At 37.2% G+C, this 22,617-nt stretch overlaps 1 protein-coding gene across 2 annotated transcripts in view; it reads left to right on the top strand.

Moving 5' to 3' along the window:
- The window catches only part of LOC131438332 (G protein-coupled receptor kinase 2), a 243,925-nt gene that overhangs the window by 160,554 nt on the left and 60,754 nt on the right, over nt 1–22,617 (top strand). For both annotated transcript variants that reach the window (XM_058608267.1, XM_058608258.1), the window contains exons 6-7: nt 11,311–11,690; nt 11,797–11,896. In XM_058608267.1, coding sequence (XP_058464250.1) covers nt 11,311–11,690; nt 11,797–11,896 — 480 coding nt within the window. The remainder of the gene's footprint in view (nt 1–11,310; nt 11,691–11,796; nt 11,897–22,617) is intronic.

Raw genomic sequence — 22,617 nt, 5'->3', positions numbered from 1 at the left:
ACTTGTAGTTTCATCTTGCTGAAAAATAATTATTTATCTAGACCACTTTTCAAGTATTTTTAGTAACACTACGGCTGTGAACAATTTGACAGTCGAACAGTTAGCAGTTTGTTATTACTAGAAATAAACATGCTCGAAAGCATGATTATTTTTGGCAGCTCGATAGTTATTTTCCGGCATTTAAAAAAAATGCAAAACAATTTAGATACTTAGGAAAAAACCTTTCTATGAAAATTCTTCCGTAAAAGATAACACCTCAATTAAAAGTTTCAATACATTGTAAAACAATGTAAGTTTTCTCCAAGTTCTTCTTAGTAATACTTATTCGAAGCGTTCTCGTTTTTGGTTAAAATTTTAATGTTTAATTTTTTTTCAACCGTGTTCATGAATTTTTTTTATGGGAACCAAGAAAAAATATTTTATCTATCTGTTGATGAAGTCATGATGACACTATTCGTCACCGAAAATAGATTTACCGAAATTTCCATCATATTCTGTGAAAACGAATAGTCAAAGGAGACTTTCCGAGAGGGGGAGCAGGTTGGGTATTTTGAAAAGTCTATGAATGTCTACAAGAGGGGGACGGTTTAAAAGTTCCAAATTTTACTTATACTACGTGGTTTATGAACGGTCCCAAATCGTTGTAGCCCGATAAGGGTTTGTTTGAACATAAAACAAAAATGGTGAGAAATCCGTTGTTCTTTTTTTATGGTGTATATTCAAATTATACACCATAAAAAAAGTATTCAAATTTGCATTTCAGGAATTTAGAAAATTAACAAAAAAAATTGTCATCTCTATTTTTTCTTGTAATATTTTCATTTTGAACTTGTTATAATAACAAATATTCGATAATAATTCGATTAACGCCTGTTTAAAAATTTCAGTTAAAACAATTATTAAACAGCAAAATTCAAGTTTTCGATGATAAACTGTCAGTCAAGGTGAAATGTTATCCCAAAAAAAAAAACGCGAAATTTCGACCGCTTGAGTAGAAAGAATCGTCGCACAAAGCATAACAGACAAAACCGACACATAGAAATCTGCAATTATTTCAGTGATTGGACACAGTGGGCTTACCAGACCTTGTTGGCTTGTAAAAGAGACTCTTATTGATTCGTAATGGATTTGTGAATATTTCACAATTCGAATATATACTAACTCAATCTTTATTGTTATTGATTACTATTACACTATAACTATGAACCATTGGTATTTGTAATGGACTAACATGAGATTATATATGTATGTATTGACTAACATACTAACAATGTATATGTCTGAGTTTGGTAGCAAGCATAGATTCTCCTTCTAAAGAACGATTGAAAATAAAACATTCAAGTATTTTCGGTATCTTTACCAGTACCAAACAGTAATTAACCACATGAAAGACCGCGATCATTATCGGTTTAAAAAACTGTTGAAATACGAAATTATTGAACATTCACTAGACAACGAGAATATACCAAATAAATACATTTTCCACAAACGTATATATTTTGGAATTGCGATTCTTTCAGATAGGTCTAGGGTAATTTTTTTGTTTTGCTACAATTTGAAGTAATTTCTATTACCTATATGATATTACATAAAGAAACATCAATGCATGAAGCTAAACAGAGTTGGACATTAATAGCATTACAAACGTCAGTTAGCTTAGATAATGAGCGATTTCTTACAATACCCATTTTATTGTATTCGGTGTTATTTCAACACAAAATCCAATGCATAAATACAAACCATTTTTATATGTAATTTTTGCTCACGATACAACGCCATCGAACCCACTGTGCATTTCTCACACCACCATCATACGAAACTGAAGCGCGAAAACAACATAGAAATTGATTAAAAGTTTATGAAATTCACTTGAAACTTTTTAAAAATTTTGTTATTTTGGCTATTTTTTCATAATTCTTATTTACCTTTCCACATTCTTTGTGAAATTTTGCTTCAAACATTATTTTTCAGTCATTTAGGGGTTTGGTACCTCATGTGTACCGTTTTGTGCTAAAGTAGCAAATACTTTTACGTCTGCTCAGCGGTATATGTTGAACCGTTAGGTGGCGTTAGCAGTTCAACATAAACTGCTGACGCATTGATGAGCTGAATGCGAAACGTAAAAATAAAAACTAGTCATGTGCACTTTAGCACAAAACGGTACACATGAGGTACCAAACCCCTAAATGACTACAATCTGTTGGCGGCCAGTAGCCTTCAATTTGTTTTGCTCTTTCGGCACGTCAGGATAGACATGGCACTTCGGTGTCAATAAGTAATTTGTAAGTAGCAAATACTTTTACGTCTGCTCAGCGGTTTATGTTGAACCGTTAGGTGGCGTTAGCAGTTCAACATAAACTGCTGACGCACTGATGAGCTGAATGCGAAACGTAAAAATAAATTATTTTTCAGTTCTAAAATCATCCCCGTGGAACGTAACAGTAACCGTTTATGCATTTCAAATACCAATTACGGATCGGCAAAGCAAAATTTCAAAATTGTAAGCTTAAGTGTTTCTCATTTTTCGAAATTCTGTCCAGATTTTGAATAGTTGACCAAAAACGCTACACGCGCACTCGGCTACATATCATCAGAATATATCAGCTTGGGTTTTGCTCAGAAATAACTGGTTTGTACTAAGCGTACATGAGTTACACATCAAAGCAATCTTCAATTGAACCGATTTAATTTGTATTAATTAATGAGTTAGTATATTAGATTCTTTTCCTCCATCACACATTGCAAGTATGCTCACAATTTTCACTACAAAATATCATCGGAATGCGGAACAAATAATGCCTCAATGGTATTAACCAAATCATGTAATAAGGCTGAGAAATCACCACTTGTGATTGAGCACTCAACTTAAATCTTAACAATTTAAGTTTAATTTATATTGCAATAAAAAATGCGTTTTACGTTTTTTTCACATTTCGTCTGTGACTCACTAGTGCTTAGCAGCTCATGTTGAACTATTACACCCCTCAGCAGTTCAACATGAACCACTACGCTGATTGAAAAACAGTAGAAAACAGTCATACGAGCTTAATACAAACTTGGTATCTTAGTATCTTTGTAAAAATTTGTAGATTACTAGTTGAAAACAAAGACACTGTACTTAGGTACAATTTGACGTTTTTTTTGTACATTTACCAGGAAACTGATGATCTGGCAAGAGATATGAAGATGTGAGTTTTGCTTTTGGTTAAGCAGCGTTTGGTTCGTCGAGATATTTTTGCTACCTAATTCGTATGGAAGTTTGCAAGTTTGCTCTTATTTTATGACACTTAAACTGCACAACAATGCACTATACTATTCATAAATCATTTAAACCTTTTTAATAATCATGATATAATATGACATTCAGTTTATACTTAGAAAGCTCTGACTCTTGGCAGGAATAATATCAAAATAACAAAACCGGCATAACACTTTATCCTTATCTTGCCGTAAACTGCATTGAAATACTCTTGCCGAAGTTTCCAATCAGGCATCATTTCCTGTAGCTCAACACCGCCCGGTATTACAAAGCACGAAAGTACACCAGTTTTGTTGGCTACAGATAATCTATTATGCTTCCTCCTGTCCGACCCTAACAGTATCCATCAGCATAACGACCCATGAAAGTGAACGGTTGGCTCACAGATTGACAGCGAAATAACAAATAACAAACGGTCAAATCCGCTCTCTCCTGGATGATCCATCCGATTATACGGAGCACTAGATTGAGTAGATAAAAGGCGTCCCCGTGGGGATAACTCGGTATGGTTTGGTTTTTTTTTTTCAGCTGAAAACAAGTTGATGATGAATAATGGAGCGATGAGGACATTGCTGTTTTTTTTGGTTGGTTGGTAATACAACTACGGTAAAGTTTATGTACAAGTTAGTTTTAATGAGTTTTCACACGGTTCGTCGTATGATGCCGGTTTTTATATGGATTTTCGGTACATTAAAGTTATTTAAATGTCCTAAAATTTGTTTTTCTCGTTAGATACTGATCAAAATTTAAAACTAGCACAAGACTAAAACAAATCGTTCTTTCCTGTAGAATTCGTTCAACATTCCAAGATCTGAACTTCATCTACCATTCGTTTTAGATGGTAAGCGTGTAAAGACGATTGCTTGCGTAACAAGACCTCTCATGACATCTTTCAAATGTAACATTATTGACCGTGCACAGTGTACATGTACGGTACGTCGGCTAAGTGAGTCAATTTGAGATATAATTTCTAAACTTTCAGGGTGACTTTCGCCATTCGCAGAGCTATTACACTGAAGCTTTTCTTAGGCATGATGGATAAGATCGTCGCTTTCCTTGCGGCCTACCGGAGATTTTACATTTTTTCATTGCGTAATATCTTTAAGGAAACCAAACTGGTAGAATATTTATCATGCCAAAAAAATTACTCCACTTTTTATGCTTTGTGTCCATTATGTTAGTCATATATTATGTCTAAAAAGCATTATGACTAATGTATTTATGTCTTCATGTTTTTATTTATACCTGAAACGGTGTTCTCACATTCGCAATCCAATCTGCCTGGCACCTTGCCGATGGCTACGTTGGTATGAGACGGTAATTACAGTCACCTTCTCGGTGCTGAGATGGAAAAATGTAGAAAAAACATAAAAACTTCAATTTATTTGATTCGGTAACACATAGAACAGAGGGACCAGAGTATCGACCAGAGTAACACAGCTTGCAACATGCCCGCAGAAGATAACCGCAAGGGTGAAAACCTTCCAGATACCCGGGTACCCGCTTCCAGGTACAGGTTGCAGGGCCACCAACCCGTCGCGCACCGACTGGGCTCGCATTTGCGTTCCTATAGAAATGAGCAAATGGAATGTAGAAACCTTTCGAATAGGAAGAGCCATAAATTTTCATTTATGACTTCTGGCACCAGCAGCCAGCCCGGGTGTAGCCGGAACACCGGAAATGTGGGACGATTTTGTCCGGCAGCAGCCACGACAGAAGCAGCATAGTGGCGGATTATCATCATGGCGAAAAAAAATGCTTTTGTTTGTTGACCCAAGACCCCAGTGCACAAGTGGAATTCATTGTTCTCGATGTGACATAAAAATATGACTTCGCAGACTGGCAAAGTTGGCAAAATCTGAAGTAGTTTTCTATGCAAAATTCACATGGTTGGGAAAGAAATTGGGTTGATGGAGTGTAATGAAGTATAACACACGCAAATCGGATGTACGAGATGAGATTTTTGCGCGATTTGTGTTCGTGCGTGTACAGACGAGAGTGACGAAACGAGTAACAGATTGGTGGAATTTCGCAATCATATGAAACTATGGCCACAGTGATCCTAATTCTAAGTCCCTATATGCGAGCATTATTGATGTTCACCATCTAGCTCTACTGGAATACACTGACTGTAAAGAAGGTTTTTTGTTTGGATATAAGTAACAGCCTAGAAAAGGATAAAAAAGAAAATAAAACTGATAAGCAGAGCTTGAATCTACTCTTAATCGAATTAACGTACCCGTGTTAGCAATAACTCGATTTTGCAAAATAAATTGATATATCCAGATAATGATGATGATGACTTTAAAGTGTATAAATGTAGCGCGAAAACCGCGCCTTTACCTAGAAGCAGTTTCAGGTTGATCTGTTAACAAAGTTTAATATGAATTTCTGAGTGTAACCAGAAAACAATTGAAGTTTCCATGAGAATTTTAATTAATTAAGAGCGAATTACAATAAACCACAACAGGTGGCCGAGAGTTGTTGTGATGAAAAACTACGTATTTTGAACTATATAGTTTATTTTGATGCAATGATTCTTTGAAGTTTCGTACTATTCGTAATGGCATCTTTAAGTCCTATTTGTATTTAACATTTGCGTGTATTTAACATTTAAGACATTCTTCCGTATACACCAAGAACAAGTACAGTATTATTATTTAAAAGATATTTTATTCAGGCCTATTTGCGTACAAGCTTTACGTGGCCGATTTAGCTGAGTTTTCAGATAAAATTTTTTTTGTATTGGATCTCGTTGTCACCCTTTTTCTAGGGGGAGAGGAGCTTCCAATTTCCTCCTGCGAGGATTGAGGGGCAGTTTGTTCGTGGTTCATCTCGTCATCCATTGCCGTAGTATTGTTGTTGATTTCGTTGCTAGTTGCTGTAGATGCGCCTTGTTGTACATTGTTCGCAGTTGCTGGTTGGTTAGATGGTAAGCTGTTAATTGCAGCTGGTGTACTTTGTTCTATAGGGGTTACGTTGGATGGTTTCGTTGAAGGGGATACTTCACTGTTGTTGGTGACTGTCACAGGTGTACTGGGGTTGCTTGGGGTTGGTGTAAAGGAAGCACCGTTGACCTTTGGTATAGTTGTCTCCTTGTCCGGTTTATCACATGGCTTACCGTAGTGAACAGCTTTTTGGCAATATTGACATGTGGCCATCTGATTGTCAAAGGTAACAAGTGATTTGCACGGTATTCTTGTATCCAGACCGAATGTCACATAAGAAGGTACAGGCCTCCTCAAGCGCATGCGAAATAAACGTACGCCATTTAGAATACCGGGGAAAAAGTTCTTTCACTTTTCTTTTTCGATCGAGAGAATCTCTCCGTATTGGGACATAGTGTTGCGAATATAAGAATCGGTGACGCTTGAGTGAAGATCATGCACACGCACTTCTATAGCACTATCTTCCATATATACTGGAATGTTGTACTTGATATTTTCATGCTCCACATAGTGCACATTATTATTGTCTTTAGCGAATTGAATTGCATCCAACTCTTTATAGAACTGGATATAAACAACATTATTGGTCTTATTGCATTGAAATGCACACGTTTAATGTCAAGATGCATTTGCTCCTTAAGCAAACCTTCAAGTTCTCGTATCGATGGTCGATTTTTGCACTGTCTGAAGTCAACAATAGTTGTATTCTTTCGTACCGGCGGTAGCTTTTGTTCGTTTGGTTCACTCATTTCGAGATCGTTCTATTGTTCACTACACAATACTGTACTTGATTTCTTCTGTCCCGAACGTAAGCGGTTTTGGTTTATCGACTGACTTGGTTGAGATGTGAAACCGAACTGATGTTTCGCTTATGAACAAGTATAGTAGTCATCTCATATACGAAAATCATTAGTTAGAGTGAAATCTGCTATCTCTCTTCTGATAGATTGACCACAAGGGTAAGAGGAAAATGGCTGCATTCGTTTCGAGTTTTCGCATCGCTCTAACAACAGTGTTGCACAATTTTCGAACTATTTTGTCCGCGCTATTGTTTCTTAGAGCCGAGGCAAAGATATTGTTTTCGATTGAATCACAATTCGTTGATGGAAAGTGGAGTAATCAGCCGAATAACATGATGACTCTACTAATATGATTTTGGTACAATAGCCCTATATAATAAATTATTGGACACATGTATCAGCATTTTCATTAAAAAAAATTATCTAAAAACTCAGCTAAATCGGCCACGTAAAGCTTGTACGCAAATAGGCCTGAATAAAATATCTTTTAAATAAAATAAAATTTGATTGTTTCAGGCCAGTTTCCTTCAGAAAATTTTCGTAAAATAAAAAAAAATTGTTTAGATTGCTAGATAATACTGTTCGAAATGGTTAAATAAGATAAAAAGAGGGGACGGTGCGTCTCTCTATGGTCGAAGCAAAGCAAAGTCTTGGCATTACATTTCTTTTGTGGAATTTGGCCTTTCTGCTTCAACAGACTTCGCAGCCGATTCTTAGCATACAGAATCATTGCATGGCTAGTACTACGATCCTACTGACACTATGAATCCTTCCAGGTCGGGGTCGAACATACGCCAACTGGCTTGTAAGACCAGCGCCGTATGCATTGAACCGCCAACCCGGGCTAAGTCGAAACTTCACCCAAAAATATTCATTGTTATTTAGAAGAATTAATAATAGGCAGGGGACGGGTATAGCGTGATGGGTAAGTCGATGCCTATCACGCAGCCCACTTGGGTTCGATCCCCAACCCCGTACATAGGGTCAGAAAGCTTTTCTGGCCCGAAGAGGCGAATGGCATTAAGGTTAAAACCTCTATAATTGAAACAAAAAATAATAATAGTTAAAAGTACAAAAAGAGAGTAGAAACTCGAAAAACGGCCACCATTTCGTTTTTTCTCAGTGTAAATCATTTTAGTTCCGACCATAGCCAATTATTATATGTACTTTTATCTATAAAAAGATTGATATCGAAATATTGTTATAACAATAGATGGAATTAAAAAAAACACACATCGCTTGGGAGAAGCCGACCTTAAACAATAATAGTAAAAATACTGATACTGGTGTCAACTAAATTTATGATAAAATGTTAAATAAATAATGATGAGATTAAAAAATTCGAATATTTTTACTGGAAATCCGTACGATTTGTACACTGAGGTTTTTTTTACACGGGGGATACGTACCGCGTAAAAAATCACAAAAATCGCGTAATTTCGGAAATCCGCGTAAAAACAGCGTTACTTCGGAAATCCGCGTTTAAAGAAATGGTATACATGTTGTGATAAGCTCAATGTTTCAGCAAGCTCTTCTGGTGACTCGCAGGGACTCTCATCCAGTAAAAAACCTCGTAAAAATACGCACCACTGAAATAAACGCTAAAATTTCTTGTGTACCGCTTACGCAGCTTTCCAAAAGGTGTCTCTAGGAGCAAGTGGTGATCGATATAAATCGACCTAGAACGTCTTGCAACACCGCATCAGCCAAACTCTCCAGACATTGCTCCTTCTGACTACCACTAGCTCAGATCGATGAAATATGGTTTATCTGGTCTGAGCAATTCTATCGTCAAATCATCCTCATATTTTATGAAATCTGACCTTAAATAGAACCAGTTTTTTACCAACAAATAGCAAATCACTCAATAAGTCGTGTGTCGTTGTCTAATTCATATGACGTTTATGAAGTACCAACTTTCAGAAGACAAAATGACATTTCGATCTGCCAGCGAAAAAAGGGACAGCCGTTTAAGTGGAACTATTTTTGTCATTTTTAAAACAACAATGACAATGGCTGAAACATAGATCCATCACATCAAAATGATCTGAGTGAACTGCTGCCGGCGACCCACGTCCGAAGCGTTCAAATGCACAACAGTCAGCTGGGAAGATTATGGTTTCAATTTTTTGGGATGCACATGGTATAATTTTCATAGACTATCTTGAGAAAAGAAATACAATCAATATTGAACATTACATAGCTTTGTTAGATCGGTTGAAGGCAGCAATCAAAGAAAAATGACCTTATGGTTCAGATCTGATCCCACTGACTACTGCTGATCTAAAAAAAATGTAGCCATTTTTGGCGAGAATACGAATGAGAATCATTATAAGAAGAGAACCTGCATTTCACGCATGACCCTTATGTCGCTGCAGAATGCGAGCGTCTCGCAAAACGTCAGCAAACAATTGCGAGCTAATTACATTTGATCAAAGCAAACTTGTCCAAGCATCGATTCGTGTTGTATATTTTCGCAAAAATATTGCTAATATTTGTTCTGAATGACCAATCAGTGCAATTCTTTCCAACCTACATGTCGCTTACTCCTTTGAAACCATCGTCGTCTCGTCTTAGGGAATGCCAATAAACCAAAAGAGCGTCTTCGATTGTTACCTGGCGAAATCCGACACGGATCCGACTTAGTGAAAATTTTTATCGCTTTGAATTGATAATACATGGTTTTATCAATTCAAAACGATGCGTAAATATATGTCTGATTATTTGGTGAAATCATATTAATGATTAAAAAGAAATTGGCTGGGCAGTGAATGTTTAAAACCTGACCACATTTATATATGTACTTATCCTTCAATTTGTAATTGACCTACGCTAAATAAATATGTGTTTCACATCGAAAATCAACAATTCGGATGTTTTATGTGCCAAAAGTGGATCCCAAAGAATTTTTCGATATTTTCTTTCATTGAAATAAGCGTGTCATTTTTATTCAATCATTTATTTTATACGGTTCATGGCCCTAAAAGCTAAAAAAGAGCCGATTTATCATATTACATTCTCTGTACACCAAATCAAGGGTACAATTTTTTGCGAAATCTTATACTTATTTTGGGTGGAGAAGACTTTTCGGAGATTACATTATTTTCGTTTGTTAGTTTCTGCCGTAATGAGCAGGTTGTTCACAGAATTGGCGTGAAAATGGCTGATTATCGTAGGTTACCAGTGGTTTACAAGGATATCCCCCGCCCTGATCTAATGTCCTTTAGGACGGAATCGCCTTATGTAGCAGTCCACGAAGCACACGCATTCCATTCCGGTTACCAGGAATAATAATTTCACCACATTTCTCATTTGATAAAAAGTCTTGTCAAATGTAATGTGACATTTTTTGTCGAATGCATTGACCTGCGGGTGAAGGTAATGTGCAGGTACCACGTATACTTGGACTTGTTCCCTGTTTGGCTGGTTGCACGCCAAGCGCAAGCAGCGATGTAACCACTTTGCCCTCCGTCTTCATCTTTCTTTGGCCGTCCGAAATCGGGCTTTCTTTCGATGCTCTGATTGTTGTCTAATAGTGTAACGATGTTGTAGATGCCGGAACGGGCGTATTCGGCATCCACAGAGTGCCGCAAGATATCCGTTTTTGACGCGGTGTAATGCCGTTCTTTGAACGCGCACACTTCTGAACGGAGTTGCCTCACTGTTTTTGCCATCACGTTTAGAGCCCGACTGATAGAGTTGTCTAATTGTATCTGCTGACCCATGGGTTACTGTGATTGATGCTGCATGGGTATTTTCGTCAGTGCGGATGAAGGTAAACCAACAAAAAATCGGCATTTTGTTCTTTTTTCTAAATGCAAACATTACATCCAACTTAAAATTTCAAATATAACTTTTGCGCTGTGTTAGTGTTTTTTCCGTCCACATGAGTGACTGTAAAATTACGGCGGAAGCAATGTTTTACACCTAACATATTGAATCGAACCTTACATCGAAACGTCAAAGTGAGAGATACTTTTAAGTGTTTATTTTGCAATTAGCAATAATGAGTGTCTTCTAGGAAAAAAGGATGCTTGTAAACGTATTTAAGTCATGAAATAACAGACACTTTTAATCTAAGTAAATGTTTGAAGTTGTTTTTAATCACAATCACAACGATGTTTTAAATTGACCTAAAAAATAAAGATTTGAGAATTCGATATGATAGGAGATTTGGAAGGAATTTTTAGTTCACAGTTTCCTGTTATGGAAATTCCACATGAATAATATCGCGACCCGTAATGCGGATCCGGACGTGCAACGTTTTCTAATTCAAAAAAAAAAAACTCGCTTCCTTTCGCAGATATGAGATCGCGGCCGATGAGAACCGCGTCGATTTGGCGTTCGACGTGGTCAAACGGTACCTGGGGCTGTGCATCGACAGCAGTCACGCTACCGAGGACAGCGGTGGCGGAGGCGGCGACGGAGACGATGGAAAATGCGACGACGACAGTGGCATCGGCGGTGACACCAAAAAACTCAGCAACCACGATGACCAGATCGAGAAGAAGAGCATGACTGGGTCGAACTCACTGACCAATGCCAACACCATCAGCGGTACCGCCAACAACGCCAATGCTAGCCAGAACGCCAACGCCATCAGGAAAACCACCGACGACGACGAATTTGTGCTGGACATCCTGAACGATGACATTGTAGCGCAAGTTCGGAGTAAATTATCCGGTAGGTAGAAGTTAACGCGCTATAAACTAACACTTCGCTTCAAGTTTCCTTCATTACAGAGCCGAAATGATAATGTGTTTTTCTTTTCCTCTTGTCGTTTGTTTAGTCGGAAGCAAGGAGCTGTTCGAGGCATCGATCCTAGCGGTGAAAACGTTTCTGGAAGGTGAACCGTTCCGGGAATTCGAAGCTTCGATGTATTTCCACCGGTGAGCTATTGCTTGGTTTTTATTTATGTACTGTGGTTGTTTTTCGTCGAACGAAGTCGCACAAATAGTGCGAGCTTCAGGAAATACCGAATACAAAACAACAATGCATAAGCACGATGCTGTACAGGCTGGGAAAAACAGCGAACACTGTCAATGTATATTGTTGTCAGAGCGGGATGGGGGATTTTATGGGTCGAAAACAACTTTTGCTGAGGTTGTCAGAAGACTTCGAACCATCGATTGTTAGCTTGTTAAACTGGAAGAACACTCCATTCAAGTGGATCTTATCTGGGTTGTTCCCAGTCGCTTCGCCGAGAGAACTTTATCCACAATTTAATTCCATTCATGTGCAGTCCCACATTAGTTTGTTCTTTATGTCGGAAGTTTGCATCCCAGTTTGAACGTAAATACGGATCACAAATCTGCCAGCAACCTGGTTTTTCATTGATAAAAGAAAGCATTGCACCACCACCGCCAGAACGCAATCTGCATGGCTTTTAGCTTGTAAATTTACTCTCGGAGACAAACAACTGCATAAAAACTTACTGTAGTGTTTTGATTCAAATTTGACTGTCTCTTGCTGTGAAATAAGTTTCTTCTATTTTGATGGCGTATCGGGAATTACGTCCCGATACTCTAGAAAACAGATGATTTAAACTTTTACGAATTTCAAATCTCTGCCGAAAAGTTTTGAAACTTCGTAATTACATCGAAGAAATTATTCCTCATCATCATCATTCTACGCGTTGCTTGGCTTAACCATTCGACTGTCGCTGCTGTCTAGTTTTCCGAGACGGGTTCAAAATAGTTTCAGAACGTAGTGCACACTTTGCCGTTTTGACAGCTTTTGGCCTTGAGAATCGATACGGGAAGCTCTACTCGATAAGTTTCCAGAAGAATTGAAAATAGACAAACATTATGTAGAATCTGTGAAACATCGGATAATAATAAAAATAAGCGCATAAGGAATTTTAGTTTTTCAAAAGGGAATTGTATTTTTGTCAAATTTCTGTTCCATTGGTCATTATCTGATAGTATTTTCGCAAAAAATCAATTGTTTATTTTAAAACTAGATGAAGATGTTTTATGCCTGTTCTCCGACAGGCATAAAACATCCTCATTTTTTGTATCAACATATTAGAATCATCCAAATGACTTGAGAATACTAATACTAATTTGACAATAATCTGAGTAACAGTTTCTTGATAACATAACGTGATGGATGAAACTCAATTGAACTGAAATAATGACTAAATTCGTGGCATTGTAAGAGCTCAGAACAATTGGTTTGTGATTGAAATTGAATATGCTCTTTTAAATTAAATTTTCAATCTGGTTTGACACCCAGGATTTTTCAAATTCGATAATAATTAGTGCGTTCGAGAATGATTTGTAAAATATTATAGGTCAACTTGACTATAAACTGTTTGCGATTAAAAGTGTTGACAGAAAATTTGGAGGAATTTAGATGATTTACATATGTTATATCTATTGATATAACACGAATTTGTTGAATTATTCAATTGTTCATGTATCAGTTGTGGATTTAATGATATACAATAGTTTAAAGTGAAAGATAGTTTCGCACGCTTGATCTAAAAATTAAATCGTTAAGATAAAGGAAAAATATTAACGATCCAAGATGACTCTCCAGAGATACTCCGGAAGGGGTCAGGGTCATTTCACCGAAAGCCGTTTCGCCGGAAGCCGATGTAAAATCGTGCATCTGAAATATTTTCCATTTAAAAAAGGTGCTGCTGCTCTTGACATTTACGAAAAAGGTGCTGCTGCTCTTGACTGAATTTTTCTGATAAATTTATGAACCTCATCATATATTTCCCTGAAAAACTTGACTTTATTAAGTAGTAAGAATCAAAGCATTTGGTAGTTCTATCATATTTAGAAATTAAGCAATATTTATGCTCTGTATGATATTTACAGTTAGCAAATCTTTACGGTGAAATTACTCTCGACGAAAATGACCCCTTCGGTGAAATGACTCTTTCGGTGAAATGACCCGTTTCCCTACGGAAGTAACTGCGTATCATGATCAGGAAGCATAAGTCAATAAGTCAATACTCATTATGAAGAACACCATTCAAATCAGTGATAAGCAAACTGTTCTCACCACTGGGAGCTTCGGGAAATTGATTAGAATTTCAAATAAATCTATTAGATTAAAATATCTTATACAAAAGAGTATAAGCATTGAAAAGTGAACCTTTCAATTTAGGTGAAATTTAAAACACTAAACTAAAAGTGAGCTTTTTAAACGTAGTACAAACATGATCAGGGATACAATCACTTCGGTCAATAAGCTTCCGTTTCAGATGACGTCATTAATTAAAAATCTATCTAGGGTTCAGTAGAGACATCTTTCGGATGTCATCTGTCAACATTTGATGACATTTGGTTCATTTGTATGTTAGTTATTGAGCTTCATTTTTATTGACTTAAAACAGACGAAATTGACGAACAATAAATGTCCCTCTCAGCTCCGCTTGCAAATTATGAGAACAAGATCCATGTTCAGCCAACGACAAAAGCGGAACAGTAGTTTCAATATTGTGTTCTTTCTTTCGTTTACTCTTTTATTCATTTCGATTTTGAGTGATAATCGTATACTATGCAGTATCTATATCCTACCGAAGCTTTGATAATCGATAATGACAGGAAACGATTTTCAAAGATTTTTACCTGTTGGTGCTCGTATCTACCTTATGATAAAAAAGAACCGGAATTTTCATTTTAAAATTACCGCGCTTGTCCAATCTTTTAAACTTTTATTCTCTCAACGTTGGCAACACTTTTATACACATTCTGTCAAATTTTGACGCATATCGTACGATTAGTTTTTGTTTGGCGTCTATACAAAGAAGTTGAAAAATTTTCGTGTGGCGATGTTTATAATGGATGAAAATTTAGAACAACGGCTCGCCTTCGAAGCGCCATTCGGTCGATTGTTGTGCGGTTTCGACGTCATATTCATAGATCCACACCTCATCACCAGTTATTATGCATTCGATGAATGTGGGGTCACTATCTGCGTTGGAAATCATCTCTTTGGCCACATCAACACGACTCTGTTTTTGAATGAAATTCAGCTTTTTTTTCACCAGCCGAGAAGCGACGCGTTTCAAACCCAAACATCAGTTAAAATGTGTTCGGCTGATCCATAAGAGATGCCCAACAACACAGCAATCTCTCTAATCGGTACAGAACGATTTTGCAACACGATTTGCTTCGTCGATTCAATGTTTTCTTCAGTAACAGATGTTGTTGGGCGGACAGGGATCTCATCATGATCCAAGCTTGTACGACCACCTTTGAAGAGTTTATACCACTCGTATGCCTGTGTTTTTCCTAGACACGATTCACCAAAGGCCTTTTCTAACATTTTCTACGTTTCGGTACACTTAAATCCATTTGCAACACAAAATTTGATGCACGCACGTTGTTCTAAGTTTTCATCCATTATAAACATCGCCACACGAAAATTTTTCAACTTCTTTGTATAGACGCCAAACAAAAACTAATCGTACGATATGCGTCAAAATTTGACAGAATGTATATAAAAGTGTTGCCAACGTTGAGAGAATAAAAGTTTACCGATTGGACAAGCGCGGGAATTTTAAAATGAATATTCCGGTTCTTTTTTTATCATAAGGTGTAGTAGTCTTGAGTTCCGAAGAATTCTGATGAGCTTTTGGAGTGTTAAAACCTTGATTTATCAAATTTTTACACACTTTATACCCAAACTCCACAGGTATTAATTGAATAAAAGAAGAAATGAGTATTGAAATTAGACTGACATTACTTACATAGGGGAGCAAGTGATGTTGGCATTGATACTCTCTTTTGTAGAAACAAAAGACAAAAATGCTTCGACACTCATTGTTTGTTTTGAATTCGACCATTTACGGATAAGACAGTGAACAAACGAAGATGAAGCAGTAGGATTCGATTCTGTCATTGAAACTATTAGAAAATTAGAAACAATGGGGGAAAATTCTCGTCGTGTTGTTTCAATGAAAACCTCATGTTTTAACCTACCGTAACGTAGCTTCTCTCATAATCGTAAATATGAGAAATTGATACAAATTCTATTCTAGAAATATGACCACTACTCCCGTTATTCCCGGATTCAAATCCCGGGAAGAATGCTGAACGAACAAACGAACGAAGGTTTGAATTTTTGAACACTCATCATTCTATAAAACTAGAATCCAAAGTTGGATCCGGATTAACAGCCTCGAATGGAAAAATAAAACCTCCTAGTTTGTGAAACTAGAAGTGATTTCCGTTAAGGAATTTTTGGCCGTAATTTCCGGTAGTTCCGGACAATTAATTAACATGTTCCTTAAGTTTGAATTGTTCTAAGTGCAATTTTCAAGAATTTTTAATGTTTTTCGCATCGTAACATTAAACGTTTGCAATACTGGAACCGGAAGTTGGATCCGAACAAAATCTAATAGTCTCCTGTGGGAATATAAGACCCATTTTCAATCTGATTGTTCGAAAATCAGTTTGACCATCTTAGAAAAATCGAGCTGACTTCCGTCTTGGAATGTTTGAGCTCTATTTTCTGTACTACCTGAAAAAGTAATTAGAAACCGGTATAGCTTATTCGGTTTTATCGGCCATAAACTATCAAATTCTACAAAATGAAATAGCCTTAAGCACAGTTTCGATGAGTTTTTACGTTTTTTTGTCGTGTCACTTCAAACAACGGGTTGATATTTTAAATATTCATTACCCTATAATACCGGAACCGGAAGTTGGATACGGATGTAAATTGGTAACCACCTCCGGAACTGTGAGGCTTTTTATTTGAAGCTAAGTGTGTGAATATCGATATAGTTAGCTCTAAGAAATCGGACTTCTTTTTCAGAGTCTAGGATCACTATTCATGGTACTTCCGGAACCGGAAATCGGAATGCGGTGTAACTGAATCGGGATTTATTTTATTTTCAACTAAAGAATTATACAAACCAAGAAAATTCAATAATAAATTTCCAGAAATTCGCTTCTCTTTTCATGATTAACCTTTACGACAAAACATCCTGGAAATTGAAATTTGATCACTAATTATTCTCCACATCCAGAACCAGAAGTCGGATCGAAGTAAAATTCAGAATTATTGAATCTCTGAAAAATATTAATATTGGTCACGTACGTCAGAGCCACATTGAAATTTGATCACTAATTATTCTCCACATCCAGAACCAGAAGTCGGATCGAAGTAAAATTCAGAATTATTGAATCTCTGAAAAATATTCATATTGGTCACGTACGCCATTCCCTAGCCATAACGAACAAAGAGACCGACGGCAGAAATTACGGATTAAATTAAGATTTGGAGAAATAAAAATTTGAGACACAGACGTTTTATCGAGTACTTCGTTCAGGTTCATGCTGTGTCCGGTCTGTATGGTTAAAATTTTAGTTCCACACAAAAGCACTGACTGATATCAGTCTAATTTACATACTAATAATTCGCCTGCTGGGTAATGATATGTGAGATTGTATCGTATCACTGTCGCCGTTTATTTTATAAAGCAATGTGGCGAAAACTGAGGGTTGTTAAATTTGATCTTGATTTAACATATTTTTTAACCCTGTAAGATTAAGGAGGAATCCTTTTTTTTCTACTCATATCTCTCTATTTTACATTTAAAAAACACGTAAAAGCACTACAAAACGATCACATGACAAAGAATGTCGGTCAAACAAGTTTCGGAACCACTGACTCAAATGAACGATTTATCACCAACGGAACAAAGTTGCTCAAACATTTCAACTTGCTCGATTTAATACTACGTGGGCCAGCTTATGTATCACTTTGTAGTTGGCCTTTTTTCGTTCGAACGGAACACACCTTGCAAATAACAGAAGGTGTGATTTTCAGTAACATCAGCACAATGCTCCGGAATGATAACGATGTTCTCCAGTCAGTGCATCAAACATTCCTGGCGAGACCTCGCTGGAATTCGCTGCCGTATTTGATATCCAAACATCACAAGTACGGGTTAATATGGTTCTAAGTGAATATATGTAGATGAAGTGCTAGGTAATAGTAACAAGCCAGCCAACATATTGCCGATGGGAGCTGTGAGTGTCACATTACTAAAATATCTGGTGCTCGTTTCTCCGATGTACCAGATCAGATAAGGCTTCTGCATCCATAAACCTTATCCTTTCAGCTGACAATATGCTAAGCGGTTTGTCAATGTCGATTATCATGCGAACGGGATGTCAAACGGGAAAGAGGGTATAGAATTACGTGAGATTGTGTTAACAAGATGTTTTGCGCTGTGAGTTCTGGTAATCTGTAGCAGGAATTCATCGTCGAGGACGGGTGAGTTCCATTATAATGCTTAGTCCATGGTGGGTGATATGGGTGTTAGGTTATGCTTCTCGAGCTAGTTTTTCAACTCCTGTTCGCCCTGTGGAAAAGTGGTTTATATTTCTCCTAAAATTTCAGCTGATAGGATGGAACTCAAACCTATGTCATTTACATTCCGGAACGCTGACCTTTGATAAAGCTATTTTTTGCAAATCGTGATATTGAATATAGTATGTATTGAAGTATTGACTTTTGAAATGTAAATCGTAAATCGTGAATTTTGAATCTGGACCTGGAAGGATTCGTAGTGTCAGTAGAATCGTAGCACCAGCCATGCACTGGTTCTGTACACTCTGAATCGGCTGCAAAGTCTGTTGAAACAGAAGGTCAAATTCCACTACAGGAATGTAATACCAAGGCTTTGCTTTTGAATTTTGAATTTAAAAAAACTGAATTTGTTGACAATGTTGTCTGAAGATTTGTCCGCAGAAGATGAGTGAAAACCAGAGGTATCTCGAAACGTCCGGATATGCTGGCATTTGTTTTTTTTTATTTGAAATATCTCACTGGGAAACTTAAGGAAAACTAGGAAACGCTAGAAAAATGCTTATTTTTTTTAAAATTTATTGCACAAAAATACAAAAATAACTTTTTGCTGTGTTGTTATATGAATTTTACCATTGTGCAGTAGTTTCATGCATCAGTTATCGAGTCAGATAGAAATTCGAAGGTGCTATATCTGGATTTAATGGCAAGTTCGGCAATACACTCCATATTTCAGTGTCTTAAAATAAGTGTTGGCTACTGGGTAATGCCATGAGATATAACTGTATGAATTGATTACGAAAAAATGGATAATTCTGGACCTGCAGTTCTGGAACCGAATGCTAGAACTGAATTCTGAACTTGAATTCTGGAACACAATTTTGATGCTATATTCTGGAACTGAATCCTGAATTTGAACTCGGGAAGTGAATTCTAAATTCTAGAACTGAATTCTGGATTTGGATTGTTGAACTGATTACTGAACCTGTGTTCTGGAATTGAATTTGAAACTGAATTCAAAACCAGGATTCTGGTTTGACACTGAATTCAGTGCTTCAACTCTGAATCGGAATTCTGGCTTGTAGCCGAATTTTAGTTACAGAATTTCGGTTTTCATTTTTAAATTCGGATCCAGAATTTAGCTGCGAACTTCAATTCTAGTACCAGAATTCAGAAAATCTTCAGAACCTAGTTTCTGAATACACACACTTAAATAAAACCCTGTGATTTTACATCTTATCAGGTGTACAACTTTGTTTCCGCCGTTTTATTCCAAAATTAAAAGCCTTTTTGCGAAAAAGTGCTTACAGATGTATTATTCAAAGTATTGTCCGTCGCTAGCGACAACTTTCTCCCATCTTTCCGGCAATTTTCGGATCCCGGCTCGAAAAAAAAGCCCTCGTTTTACACTATCCATGAAGCAATCCATTTTTCCAACTTTTCGAAGGATTGAAAATGTTGTTCTGCCATGCCGTGTGCCATCGAACGGAATAGGTGGAAGTCAGAAGGGGAGACATCTGGGGAATACGGCGGGTGGGGCAAAACTTCCCATTTCAGCGTTTCGAGGTACTTTTTGGCCACTTTTGCGACATGAGGCCGAGCATTGTCGTGTTGAAGGATGATGTTGTCATGTCGCTCTTGATACTGTGGCCGCTTTTCTTTAACCGCGCGACTAAGGTGCATCAGTTGCGTTCGGTAGCGATCTCCTGTGATGGTTTCACCCGGTTTTAAGAGCTCGTAGTAAATCACACCGAGCTGATCCCACCAAATACAAATCATAACCTTGGCGCCGTGAATATTTGGTTTTGCCTTCGACAAAGTAGCATGCCCGGGCTTTCCCTATGATTTACTGCGTTTAGGATTATCGTATCGAACCCACTTTTCATCACCGGTTACGATTCGATGTAAAAACTCCTTACGATTTTGTCTTCGAAGCAGTTGCTCACATACAAATAGACGGCGCTCGATACCCCCGGTTTCAACTCGTGCGGCACCCAGTTTCCTTCTTTTTGAATCATGCTCAGGGCCTTGAGATGTTTCGAAATGGCTTGCTGACTCACTCCCAACGATTCGGCAAGCTCTTTTTGGGTTTGGCACGAATGTTCATTAAGCAATGCTTCTAATTGTTAATCTTTGAAGGTTTTTTCTCTTCCACCACCATGTTTGTCTTCAACGTCGAAATCACCATTTTTAAAACCACTCCCACACGTTTTTTTACTCAGAACAGCATCACCGTAAGTTTCTGAGAGCATTCGATGCGCATTAGCTGCATTTTTTTCGAATTGTAACAAAAAGTAAAACATTCCGCAAATGGCGAGAATTGGGCACATGAACAGACATTTTCGAGCGTGAATAATACGAAAACAAGAACAACTGTCACTGAAACGGCGATGACAATTCGTTAGGCACTGTACACACTAACTTTAAAGGCATTATCATCTATGTATTTTGACCAGCCTCAGCCAGTACAGCCATCTATCGGAAAACGGCGGAAGCAAAGTTGTACACCTGATAGATGCACATAAATGTAGCGTCGCAGTTCACGCAAATTTACGTGGAAGAACATTTAATATTGTGTCTAAAACTCCATGACATGAAATTCATTGAAAAAAAAAGAATACTGATAGCAGCCGCCGTGACTTGAACCGACAATCATTGGATCGCAAGTACGTCTGTTAATCGACTGAGGGATTAAGTCACCTGTGAACTTCAAATTTTTTTGGAGTGCAGTTATACTTCTAGAATTGGGGAACTGAGTTCTGAAATGCATTTTAAAATTGAATTCTGGAAATATAACTAAATTATGGAATTTAATTCTGATCAGAACCTTAATTTCGGTTTCAAAATTCAGATATAAGTACACAATTCATATCCGAAATTTAGTTTCACATTCCAGGTTTGGAATCAAGATCCTGATCTCGATTTCAGATTCCGGTTCCGAAATCCACACACTTCGAGAAAATCCTGTGATTTTACATCCTTTTAGATGCATATAAATGGAGCGTCGTAGTTTATGCAAATTAACGTGAAAAAAACATTTAATATTGGGTCCAAAATTACATGACATGATATTCATTGAAATAAAAAAAATTAATACTGATAGCGACCACCGCGACTTGAATCGAGAATCTTTGGATCGCAAAGTACGTCTGTTAATCGACTGAGCCACAGAAGCACACATTTGCTTGGTTGGTAAAATGTGCATTTAAATTCATACAGGTGCCAACCTGCTAGCAGAATGCAAGTTACATTTGAAACTAGTAAAATTCAAGTTAATCTAACATGCATTTTTCGATCATTTAACAAATTAGGTCTTTAGGAATTACGTCGTAAGTCACCTGTCACCTGTAAAATTAATTTTTTTTTGGTGTTCAGGTTGCGAATCATTTCCAGACTTCTGGAACTCGACTCTTGTCTTGGATTCTGGACAAGGAATTGAATTTTTAGACCTAGATTCTGGAAATGAAAAAAAAAATCTTGGATTCTGAAACTGAATTTCAGAACTGGACTCTAGAATTGATTCTGATCAGTGAACGAGGGCGAAGTCGCATTAGATATTTTTTCATCTGTACTCAGTTATCGGAAAATACCGCAAACAGTTGCCTGATAGGTACACTAATAAAGTCAACAAGTTTTTTTTCGGAAATTCCGTTCTGAAGATCATTATTCAAGTCGCTGAGTCATTTCAGAAGTACGATTGTAGGTCAGCAAAACGGGAGTTAACATAATCATTTTTTATCAATTCCAAATTAAAATATATTCGGCGAAATGACCCTTTCGGCTTTCGGCGAAACGGCTTTCGGTGAAATGGTTTTCGGTTCAGATTGCGAATCATTTCCAGACTTCTGGAACTCGACTCTTGTCTTGGATTCTGGACAAGGAATTGAATTTTTAGACCTAGATTCTGGAAATGAAAAAAAAATCTTGGATTCTGAAACTGAATTTCAGAACTGGACTCTAGAATTGATTCTGATCAGTGAACGAGGGCGAAGTCGCATTAGATATTTTTTCATCTGTACTCAGTTATCGGAAAATACCGCAAACAGTTGCCTGATAGGTACACTAATAAAGTCAACAAGTTTTTTTCGGAAATTCCGTTCTGAAGATCATTATTCAAGTCGCTGAATCATTTCAGAAGTACGATTGTAGGTCAGCAAAACGGGAGTTAACATAATCATTTGCTATCAATTCCAAATTAAAATATATTCGGCGAAATGACCCTTTCGGTGAAATGGCTTTCGGCGAAACGGCTTTCGGTGAAATGGTTTTCGGTGAAACGACCCTTATCCACCTTGGTGTTATGATAAATAGTTAAATCTGAATATAAAAA

Source organism: Malaya genurostris, chromosome 1, assembly GCF_030247185.1.
Source record: "Malaya genurostris strain Urasoe2022 chromosome 1, Malgen_1.1, whole genome shotgun sequence".
Taxonomy (NCBI): domain Eukaryota; kingdom Metazoa; phylum Arthropoda; class Insecta; order Diptera; family Culicidae; genus Malaya; species Malaya genurostris.
This window is presented reverse-complemented; position numbering and strand designations above follow the sequence as displayed.